Below are 12203 nucleotides of genomic sequence, written 5' to 3'. Positions count from 1 at the left end.
TTGGACAAATTCGAAGTAGGGTGCACAATTGTCGCGATGCTGTCAATTTGTATCAATTTATACCAAACTCGGTGCACTTAATTATCTTGGCATGGAAAAGCAATACGTTTAAAATACGAAAACTCCGATGTTTCAGTAATTGAGGACCCTAATTTACTCCAAGTTAATACTTACAACATTCATTTAACAATAAATAAGACTGTTATATTACTGTAATTATTACAAAAATGTAGTTTTATTACATTTTCTTACTTTTACTGTGATACATATTTGAATTATCTAATTCCCTAAAATAAAGTGGAATCCGATTTTTTAAACCGGTGGCCACTCTGGGAGCTTGCTAAAAATAAAGCGTTTTCAAAACCATTTCCGATGCCCATATTGCAGCAATGCATTTAACTCAATAGAACTAAATTTTTTAACAGGTGGCAACTCTGTTAATCTTCCAACCTAGATACGACCACGTAAGTATGCGTGCTCCTACAATCGGACCACGGTAAAATGGAGTCTATCAATGTCAAACGTTAAGTGACTTTATTTTCTTTGTTGTGGTGGTATAATGGTACGTCCTCCCCTTCTTTTACTTGATTTTAAACATTTACAATTCTAAATGTCAAAACACGCCTTTTCTGAACATTTCGAGTTGAAATTTTCATAAAAATAATTTTGGCCGCCTAAATCAGCCAAATACCCTATGTGGGTCGGCTGAATCAGTAAAATGTGACAGTAGTTGACTTTTGAGGTTAATATATCGGTCTTGAGCTGGTACGGCTTTTAAAACATCCGCAGCTTCCTTTAAAGCATCGCTGCTAATTGCTGAGAGGACCAGATTATATTTCCCGACATAAGATGTGGTCTTGTACGACTGAAAGGTGGCCTCAATTTGTAGAAACCATTTGTCTGGCATCTCAGTTCAGAACGGTCGCAGCTTGCATTGCGATACAAGCTCCACATCTTTAGTTGGCATTTTGTTCGATGAAATATTCTCCCCATCCGTCGATGCGCCCTTTTGTCGATTCCGTCATGTTGTAACGACTCGGGGTCACCACTAATTTTTTGATGGCGAAATTTTGTAAGTTATATCAATCATCTTATAGTATTTTCGGTTAAAAATTAAACCCTAAAGCGGTTTTGGAAGTTTGACTATAATTATAGGACATTGTGTTTAATAAACTAAATTACCATTTATTGCATAAGTAGTACGTAATATATACTACTTTCGCGAATTTAGCTTATCATAATATACCGTTTGTAACTATTTATATGCAAAATTTGATATGAAAAAGAGTACCAAATTTCGTACTACTTCGCAAAGCGGGCTTCTTCTCTTCCCGTTTCTCTCGTGCTTCCATATTACAACCTTTTGTAAGGGAGCCGTCGACACGAGCTGTCACTACGTACAACACCTTGTATAATTCCACCATGGGTATATTCATAGCAAAATTTATTTTTAATAACAATCAGGGGTTATATTCGATGTAAATAAGTTGGTTTAAATTACATAATTAAATCAAATTCGTTTTTGTATTAAAATACCACGATGCACCATTATCCACGCCTCTTTGTAGAATTTCGCTACCATTTAGGAAGTGTGATTGAATTCTTCCCCTTTTTCTCCTGCTTCGAAAAACCATCCCTGTGGGTGGGAGTGTCAAATTTTAAAAAATAGCTACTTACAAAACCTTTAATAGTTGAATCATATATATTTTCATATGTAAATGCTACTTTTCTGATAAGTTCCAATATATGGTACATACGAGTAGATACGAAAAGGTAGCATTTACATATGCAAATACATATCGTGTAACAGAGCTCTTACTTATACAAAAGACAAAAGCTGGCCGTTTTTACCAGTGTTGTCATAGAAAATTCCCCGGATCCGAGTTCATTCCCAAAGATTTCGTGCATTTGTTCGGCTGCTTATGTGCATTTTAAAGAGGAAAATGCATGAGTTAAAACAAATAAATGCTGTTTATGCAAATAAGCAAGCCCGTTTTCAACCGTATAACAGTTATTTTTTTTTAAGTCACCTTGGCCAAATATTTTTTAAGTTTGAAATAAAAGTCATTACCTGGTAATAAACAAACCGCGTATCCAAATTAAACATGTTTGGTATCAAATAAGAGAGGACTAAAATAGCTGTAAAACTGAAACGTCTAAACGAGGAAAGCCACCTGTTGGAAAATATTTCAATAAAAAACATTATTTAATTACCATAGAACAAACCTTTGGCCAGGTCAAGAGGGAAATCTACATAAAAACTTGGCATCATTTATTTTAATAATGGTAAAAAATATTTCAAGATCTCAACAATTTTTATTGAGCTTGAGGCCGTTTCTAATGATTCACCTCCCAGTGACCGTGGTGAAGAAGTCTTCTGAGGAGATGTGGAGATAGTAGCTATTAATTCTGTGAAGGGAAACCAATAAACATATAGAAAAAAATTGCAGTCAAAAATTGTGTTTGAAAAGATGTTATAGATATATAAGGATTGTTTGCCCTTTATGAAACTTAAGTTTTGTGAAACGTACGTTTTATGTCAAGTCCTATACAGTATATTTTGCTTTGCTGCCTCTATGCTTAAGTGCACATTTAAGATACCTACCCCAAAATGCGCATCAAAAGCATTATTTTTAACATTTATAAGGAAACTGCTCCGATAGATGCATTCAACATACCTGCACATTGGCGATACCTGCTTTAAAAATTGTGCGACTAGTATCAATTGTCAATGAAAGTATTACGTTTACCTGAACTGGCCCTGCAATTACCTTTTATTTATTTTGCTCATCTCGCAGAACTACGAAAATGGGTATCAATTTATGTAGTTATATAGATAATTAGATAACATTCGGTAAAAATTTCGCTTGCAGTAATTTCTACGTGGTAAGGGCTCCGCCACTATTTGGTTTCATAGGGATTCGGATACCTTCCTCATTGAAGTAGTTAAGAAAATTCGCTTAAGTGCCTTTTTCGGTTACGTGCACAAGTTTTTCGTGCAAATAAGGATGTGCAGCTAAGCAAAATATACTGTATTTGCACATTACACGAATTTGTTCTAAAAATGTATCTTTTTAGATTTTGAATGCTTATTATTTTTTTTTAAAGTACAAAATTAAAAAGTTACACTGGCAAGTATTGTGGCTTACTTGTACTTTCGTAGTGTCAGCTATTGGTGCTAATAATTTTATAATACAGTACATTCCGTTTAGCTTCATTTACTTCCACTGCACACGATTGGGTGCACTTAAGCGAAATGTGCAGCTAAGCCGAAATCAAAAACTAGAATTTGTTTCAGATAGATGGGTCATAGCCCATTTCTGTTGAAATATTCTAAATGCTACTACTTACATATATATATATGTACTAGCAGAGCACCCGACGTCGTTCGGGGTAAACAAATAAAAATATAAAACAGTAATACAAATATTAAGTTCACCGTAATTTAAAGGAGACAAACTATTTCCTTTGTTTACATTAAGGCATCCTGATGAGCCATACTTTTAGCTTTATCGCACTTTAACTAATATATATTGATCATGACTTGTACTACAAATCTTGTTCCATTATTAATATTAGGTGGATTAAGATAACGATACAATTTCTAAATTAAAATTAGTCTACTACGGTACATTCCGTTTAGCTGCCTATTCGCTTAGCTGTTTTAGTATAGCTGCACTTTTCTGGTAGAATGCTTAATTCGGAGGGAGTTTTATTCATTATGAATGAACCTTTTTCGTTTAACAGCATCGCGGGATTAAAAAACGATTTACTCTTTCCATTTCAAAATAATCTAAAGACGGTAAGGATTCAAAAAAAACACACAGTTTTAAATATCCGAGCTATCTAATAGATGAATACATATATGTATAACCCCCTTTTACAAACTCATTTATATATAGGTTACTCTGAACACCTCCCATAGATAACTATGTTCATGTGACTTATGGTTCCCAATTTATGGCTGATTAAAAATTCCACGCGTACGGGATGTGCTACGCCCCCTTTTATAAACTCATTCATATACAACTTACTATAAGCACCTACCATAGATATATCTGCATACCAAATTTAAATTTCATGTGTCTTATGGTTTTGAAGTTATAGCTGATAAAAAATGCCACGCCTATGGGATGTGCCACGCCCCTTACACAAACTCGTTTATATATACCCTCCTATAAGCACCTACCATTGATATGTCTGCATACCAAATTTCATGTTCGTGGGACTTAAGGCTCCGAATTTATAGCTGATAAAATATTCCACGCCTTTGGGATGTGCCACGCCCCCTTTTACAAACTCGTTTATATATAACCTCCTATAAGCACCTACCATGGGTATGTGTGCATACCGAATTTCAAGATCGTGGGACTTATGGTTCCGAAGTTATAGCTGATAAAAAATTCCACGCCTATGGGATGTGCCACGCCCCCTTTTGCAAACTCGTTTATATATAACCTCCTATAAGCACCTACCATGGGTATGTGTGCATACCGAATTTCAAGTTCGTGGGACTTATGGTTCCGAAGTTATAGCTGATAAAAAATGCCACGCCTATGGGATGTGCCACGCCCCCTTACACAAACTCGTTTATATATACCCTCTATAAGCACCTACCATTGATATGTCTGCATACCAAATTTCAATGTCGTGACTTATAGGTCCGAATTTATAGCTGATAAAAAATTCCACGCCTTGGGATGTGCCACGCCCCGCTTTTACAAACTCGTTTATATATTCCTCCTATAAGCAACCTACCATTGAGGTATGTTGCATACCAGAATTTCAAGTTCGTGTGGACTTATGGTTCCGAAGTTATAGCTGATAAAAAATTCCCGCTATGGGATGTGCCACGCCCCCTTTTTAAACTCTTTATATATACCCTCCTATAAGCACCTACCATTGATATGTCTGATACCAAATTCAAGTTCGTGTGACTTATGGTTCCGAAGTTATAGCTGATAAAAAATTCCATGTCTATGGGATGTGCCACGCCTCCTTTTACAAACTCGTTTATATTATACATACCCTCCTAAAAGAACCTACCATTGAAATGTCTACGTACAAAATTTCGAGTTCGTGTGCCTTATGGTTCCGAAGTTATAGCTGATAAAAAAATTCCATGCCTGAGGGATGTGCCACGCCTCCTTTTACAAACTCGTTTATATTATACATACCCTCCTAAAAGAACCTACCATTGAAATGTCTACATACCAAATTTCGAGTTCGTGTGCCTTATGGTTCCGAAGTTATAGCTGATAAAAAATTCCACGCCTATGGGATGTGCCACGCCCCCTTTTACAAACTCGTTTATACATTCCCTCCTATAAGCACCTACCATTGATATGTCTGCGTACCAAATTTCAAGTTCGTGTGACTTATGGTTCCGAAGTTATAGCTGATAAAAAATTCCCCGCCTATGGGATGTGCCACGCCCCCTTTTGCAAACTCGTTTATATATACCCTCCTATAAGCACCAACCATTGATGTGTCTGCATACCAAATTTCAAGTTCGTGTGACTTATGGTTCCGAAGTTATAGGTGATAAAAAATTTCACGCCTATGGATGTGCCACGCTCCCTTTTACAAACTCGTTTATACATTCCCGCCTATAAGCACCTGCCATTGATATGTCTGCATACCAAATTTCAAGTTCGTGAGACTTATGGTTCCGAAGTTATAGCTGATAAAAAATTCCACTTTCCAAAATTCCATTCTACAGTTATAGTAATTATTTTGTGTTTTACGCTTATAAAAAGCACATAATATAAAAAAATTATAATTATTGTTATTAGTAATACATAAATTGGGAGTTAATTTTTTAATCGCGGTTACTATTAACTGTTTAGTCAGATTAAAATTAATCATGATTAACTGTAATCAGATTGAATTTAATCGAATTAACTAACTGATTAAAACATCAATCGATAATGCCATCATTGAGTTCACATACATATCACTATACCAAGTTTCAGTTCTCTCCCACAAATACTTCCAGAGATATGTATTTAATATGAAAATTCCAATTTGTATGGGGGGGGCCTTCAGTTATCGGACTTACTTTCAGTCTAAGACCATCCTTCCGAAATCCGTAGTAAGTGTACTAAAACCGGAGTCGGAAAACCGGTTAAGGAAGTAGCCTATTTTTCAATCCAGGTCATAAACCATCTTTGAACAAAATTTCATTTTCAAACAAGTGGCAGTTCTTAAAAAAGTAGCCTATTTTCCAGTCTAGGTCATAAGCTGTCTGTGTGCAAACTTTCATGCAAATCAGTTCAGTCATTTACGCGTATGAATTTAATTAAACTTTCCTAATACGTGATAACTCTTATAATAGTAGCCTATTTTCCAACATGGGTCATAAGCTATCTCTGTGCGAGATGTCATGCAAGTCTGTTCAGTCGTTTCCGCGTATTAATTTAATTACAACTTTTTTAACAGTTGGCAACTCTTCCAAAAAATAATCCTACTTTCCACTGAAGGTCATAAGCTATCTGCTTGCAAAATTTCATGCAAATCCGTTCAGACTTTTCAGCGTATTAATTTAATTAAACTTTTTTAGCTGGTGGTAACTCTTAAAAAAGGTAGCCTATTTTTCAACCTAGCTCATAAGCTATCTGTGTGAAAACTTTCATGCAAATCAGTTCACTAATTTCCGCGTATTAATTAAATTAATCATTTCTAACAGGTGGCAACTCTTAAAAAAGTAGCCTACTTTCTAACCTGGGTCATAAGCTATCTGTGTGCAAAATTTCATACAAATCCGTTTAGTCGTTTCCGCGTATTAATTTAATTAAACTTTTTTAACAGGTGGCAACTCTTCCAAAAATTAGCCTATTTTCCACTGTAGGTCATAAGCTATCTGCTTGCAAAATTTCATGCAGATCCATTCAGTCGTTTCCGCGTATCACTTTAATTAAATTTTTTTTATCAGGTGGAAACTCTTAAGAAATGTAGCCTATTTTACAATCTAGGTCACAAGCTATCTGTGTGCAAATTTCCATGCAAATCCATCAGTCGTTTCCGCATATTAAATACATTAAACTTTTTACAGGTGGCAACTCTTAAAAAAATAGCCTATTAACCAATCTGACCCATAAGCTATCTGCGTACTAAATTTCATGCAAATCCGTTCAGTCGTTTCCGCGTGATGATTTCCCAAACATCCAAACATACAAACTTTCACATTTATAATATTAGTAAGATATATGCATGCACTCATGCGATAAACTTCAAAAGAGAGTATCATAGCATGCGTTTATGGGTAGTTTTGCAGGTATTGAATAGGGATAGATATGTGTTAAGCATAAAGAGCTTTTAAAAAAACTTAGTGCCGGTAAGCGAAATATTTTTGGTACAAATCGAAAAAAACTCACTCAAAAAGAAGGCTGTTAAACGGAAAAGGGCTCCTAACCGAAAATGCAGCTAAAAGTGGAATTTTCGTACAAAATCCATTACATGATGCAGTATTTTGGTGAAATTGTGCACGTAAGCGGAAAATGCACCTAGGCGAAGAGGCACCTAAACGGAATATACTGTATTTTGTTATTTTTATAATTTTCTGGAATCATGAGAAAGATATACAAGGATTCAATTTACAGTTGGTGTACCACAATATCAATTACACTTCTTTTTGAAACCTATAATAATCACTCGAAAATTTGATTCAACTTGTTCCTAATTTTGTCTAAAATAAAATAAAAGCAAAATAAAAGTATACAACAAATTTCTAAGTGAGCCTCAAGTCAAGGTGCAGGAATGATATTTTCAGAGATAGTCGAGAGTTCTAACTTTAAATTAAACCTGGAGGTTCTATTCCCTTTTATTTCTTTGCTGGAGCTTCTAAAATATTGCAAAAAACGCGATTTTTTGACATTTTAACCTTTTTTTTCGAAATTTGGAGCTGATGGAAACTTTATGCTTACGGATAAAAAAGTCTATCAAAGACAGTTTTAACATTTGCCGTACCATATTTTTTTTTCTATTTTCGTAGGGCTGTGTTATAAATTAAAAATTAGCAAAAATTTAGATTTCCGTTTTTTTCTACAGAAATTTGTCCTAATGTGGTCAATAATACCCTTCGCTCCCCTATTTAGTTAGAGTTTTTAAAACCATTCAATGAATATCATCATGCATGTGCAGGCATCGGCAGAAAACGAGCACACAATGGGCTAGATTTTCTCAATATTCATCGCAAACTGGATATTGATCTTGACTGGATGTTAAAAGAATTTTTATTTACTGTATACCTCGGTGAATTGCATGTGACTTTTCTTTGAGTTGTGCTGAATTATATCCACAATTAAATACAATATGCTGAATACTCTAAATAAAACAATGATATTCTTGGTTGTTACGAATGACTTTACATAAAACAAAAAAATATAAATAGAGGTGGTAACCTTCGTTCGTCATTTCTGTTTAAAATCTATTTCCGTCCTCTTTCATTTGAAACAAAATTTAAATTATTATCAAGAAATGACTTTTATTTCAAACTTAAAAATATTTGGCCAAGGTGACTTAAAAAAAAAATAACTGTTTTTTTCGGTCCCTGCAAATACGTACATATTTTGTATACTTGTATTTTAAATACTCTCTGCACAAAGGACGCGAAACCTGCGAGGGTTTTATCTCAGACTGCTCGTAATTGTACATAATTTTTTCATATGATATAACATGTACATACCCAGTACTACATTAACTCCAATATTAAGTTCGTTTATCTTTTCTATAGCCACACGTTGCAGAATTTTTGCCTCAATATCTGTTAGATTTTGCAAACAAGAATCTTGTATTAATATACGACCTCCATTATCTGACGTCCATGTGAATTTCTCCTGCAATTAAATAACCAATTACGAAATTATTTTTTACGAACTAAAAAGTTAAGTTATAGATTGTTTGTATGTAGGTAATTAAATATTCAGTAGTTTCAATTGAAAACGTTTGTGCAAGGCGAATCGCGCATAGTACGTACAAGGTTACCGGGAAAGAAGGTAGGGGCGGTTCGAACCCCCTGTTGGATGGAAATATGCATAAAAATTTGTCATCGTTTAGTTTGAGATAATAATGGTAAAAAATATTTTAAGATCTCAACAATTTTTATTGAGCGAGCTTGAGGCCGTTTCTAATGGTTCATATCCCAGTGACCGCGGTGAAGAAGTCTAATGAGGAGATATGATAGTAGCTATAACTTCTACCTATGGGTTAATTATTCTTGTTTTTCCACAACATTTGTTCATTAGAAACTCCCTCAAGCACAATAAAAATTGTTGAATATAATTGTTAAAAGGCCATAAATAACAAAAACAAATTTTAATATATTCTAAAACTTGTTTATTTAAATAGCCTAATGGTGAGTACATTGTTTCTCTTTGCAATTAGGAGAACGAAGTGTATTGTGGATTCAACGGCTAATGGTTACCATTTATTTAGAGAAAAACGAAAGTTATTTAAAATAGCGATTTAAGCACAAACGAACTAAGTGAATGGAAACCAATAAAAATAAAAAAATTGCAGTCAAATATTGTATTTGAAAAGTATAGTATGCATTGGATTTTGACCCCTTTCGATCGCGTGCACTTTATGAAACGTACGTTTTATGTAAAGTCCTATATTTGCACATTACACGTTTTTGGAACGTACAATATTACAAAATTACACTAGCGAGTATTATGACTTATTAGTATTGTGTACATAAGCGGGAAAATGCACCGAGGCGAAGAGGCACCTAAACGGAATATACTTTATTTTGTTATTTTTATAATTTTATAATTTTCTGGAATCACGAGAAAGATATATTTTTGTACAAGAATTCAATTTACAGTTGGTGTACCACAATAACCAATTTCAACGACACTTCTTTTTGAAACGTATAATAAATGTAACTATATAACAAATGAGTAAGCGACCATCAAGTCAAGGAGCAGCAATGGTGCAGTCGAGAGTTCTAGGAAGGTTCTATCACCTTTTTCTTCTTTGCTAGAGCTTATAAAATGCGATTTTTTGATGGACACTTTATACTTACGGATTCGTATCAGCACAAAAAAATCGATCAAAAGAGCTTTAACATTTGCCGTACCAAAATATGTTTCTATTTTTGTTGGTCTTAGTTCAACTTTCTCTCGAATACTCCAAGAACCGCCTCATCGAATGTTGTCATTGTCTAAGCTTCTGTGGTTTTTGTACGTCGAGAGTGGACTTTACTCCCGAATTGCCTACTCAGTCTAAAGTAGCACTTCTTGGCAAGAGTGATTCTGTGTGGGATTTCCATGCTGATATCTTTATCGGTGATAATGCTGGTTCCCTACTCAACGAAATTTTCCACTTTCCCGAAATTATAACTGTCAATAGTGACGTGGGTGCCAAGACGAGAATGCGCTGAGTGTTTATTTTATGGCAGGAGATACTACTTCGTCTTGTCCTTCGTCTGTACCACCAGGCCCATTCGCTTTGCTTCTTTATCCAGCTTGGAAAAAGCAGCGCAGACTTCGCGATTTTTGCTACCGATTATGTCGATGTCATCGGCATACGACAGAAATTACCCGTCCTTGTAAAAAATTGGTCCTGCGTGGTTCAGTTCTGCAGCTCTTATTATCTTAACATTTGCATCATGCGATCGTAAATGCGCTTCTGATTTCACTTTAATTTGGGAATATTTGATTGTGTATAGGAGTTCACAAAAGTAATAACAATCATAATCATAATAATATTGTCCAATGTTATTCAAAATTTCTTTACTCGCTATGTGCTATGGCGACCCCAAACGAAATTGTTTATGATTAAGAGTTAACTTTTTTATAATGTTAGGTAATGGTGACAACGAGAATGCAATGGGGTATAGTCGTTGCGCTGGGTATGCAGTTACAGTTGCATGGCTATACTCAATCCCGACTCTTGCGTCCTCGTTCGCGCACTCTGGGCAACGTGAGCAACCCATGTGCGAGATGCGGTAACCAATCCGAGTGGAGCCTTGGGTCACGGCAGAAAGAGAGGGAGCTTCGGTGGGGCCACTCTGACTTATTCGGTTTAAGGGCTCACTGAAGTCTGCAGCGTCTGTTCACCAGTAGGTGCGGCTGCAAGCGGGTGTCTGCTTGGAGCAAGCGGCTCGCTATATAAACGTGTATTTGGTTGCGAAACCACCCCCGTCCCAGCAATGGGTTGTGTGCTGGGCTTGGGACCCGCCACGTAGAAACCACTTCCAGTGAAGAAGCAAGGCAAAGCCCCCCCTTGTGATGACGACCACGGCAAACATTTAAAGGACTACGATTTGAGGGCATGCACCTGGAATGTCCGGACCCTTAATGGGGAAGGTGCCTCTGCCCGGCTGGTTGATGTCCTCGTAAGGACAAAAGCTGACATCACCGCCATCCAAGGAATGCGTTGGACGGGGCAAGGCAAGCAATGTCTGGGGCCTTGCGACATCTACTACAGCTGCCTTGTAAAGGAGCGCAAATTCGGTGTTGGATTTGTGGTGGGAGAGAGACTCCGTCGCCGAGTACTGTCGTTCACCCCGGTGGACGAGCGTCTAGCACAATCCGCGTCAAAGCGAGATTCGTCAACATCTCGCTCATCTGCGCCCATGCCCCGACGGAAGAGAAGGATGAGGCATCCAAGGATCTCTTCTATGAGCGCTTGGAGCGCACATACGAGCGCTGCCCCAGTCATGATATCAAAATCGTGCTTGGCGACTTCAATGCCAGGGTGGGAGAGGAAGGGATCTTTGGAACCACCGTCGGAAAATTCAGCCTCCACGACGAAACGTCCGGCAACGGATTGAGGCTGATCGACTTCGCCGGGGCCCGAAACATGGTAGTATGCAGTACTAGGTTCAAGCATAAAAAGATCCATCAAGCTACGTGGCAGTCTCCGGATCGAAAAACGAGAAACCAAATCGATCATGTTGTGATAGACGGAAGGCCAGCTCTTTCGCTACTCGACTCTCACACCTGCTCTCAGAGAGCACTCTTCAACAAACCGACATATGCGAGCAGTGGAACCACATTTCCCGCTCATTAAGTACCGCCGCCGAAGAAGTAGTCGGAATTCAGCGAGCCCGAAAGAATAACTGGTACGATGAGGAGTGTCAGGAAGCTGCAGAAAAAAAAGATGCCGCCTACAGGGCCACGCTGCGATCGGGCGCAACGCGCGCTATGTGGGACCGCTATAGGGATCTGAAGAGGGAAGCGAGACGTATTTGCCGC

General features: G+C 36.9%; 1 protein-coding gene across 1 annotated transcript in view; it reads right to left on the bottom strand.

Annotated features, from left to right (window-relative positions):
• RhoGAP102A (Rho GTPase activating protein at 102A) overlaps positions 1–12203 on the bottom strand; it is a 280795-nt gene that overhangs the window by 112049 nt on the left and 156543 nt on the right. Inside the window, exon 4 of the mRNA XM_017630466.1 lies at positions 8687–8837. Coding sequence (XP_017485955.1) covers positions 8687–8837 — 151 coding nt within the window. The remainder of the gene's footprint in view (positions 1–8686; positions 8838–12203) is intronic.

This window comes from Rhagoletis zephyria, unplaced genomic scaffold (genome assembly GCF_001687245.7).
Source record: "Rhagoletis zephyria isolate East Lansing unplaced genomic scaffold, Rhagoletis_zephyria_1.1 Rzeph_scaffold_00089, whole genome shotgun sequence".
Taxonomy (NCBI): Eukaryota; Metazoa; Arthropoda; class Insecta; order Diptera; family Tephritidae; genus Rhagoletis; species Rhagoletis zephyria.
The sequence above is the reverse complement of the archived record's forward strand: the minus strand, read 5'-3'. Positions and strand labels throughout refer to the sequence as shown.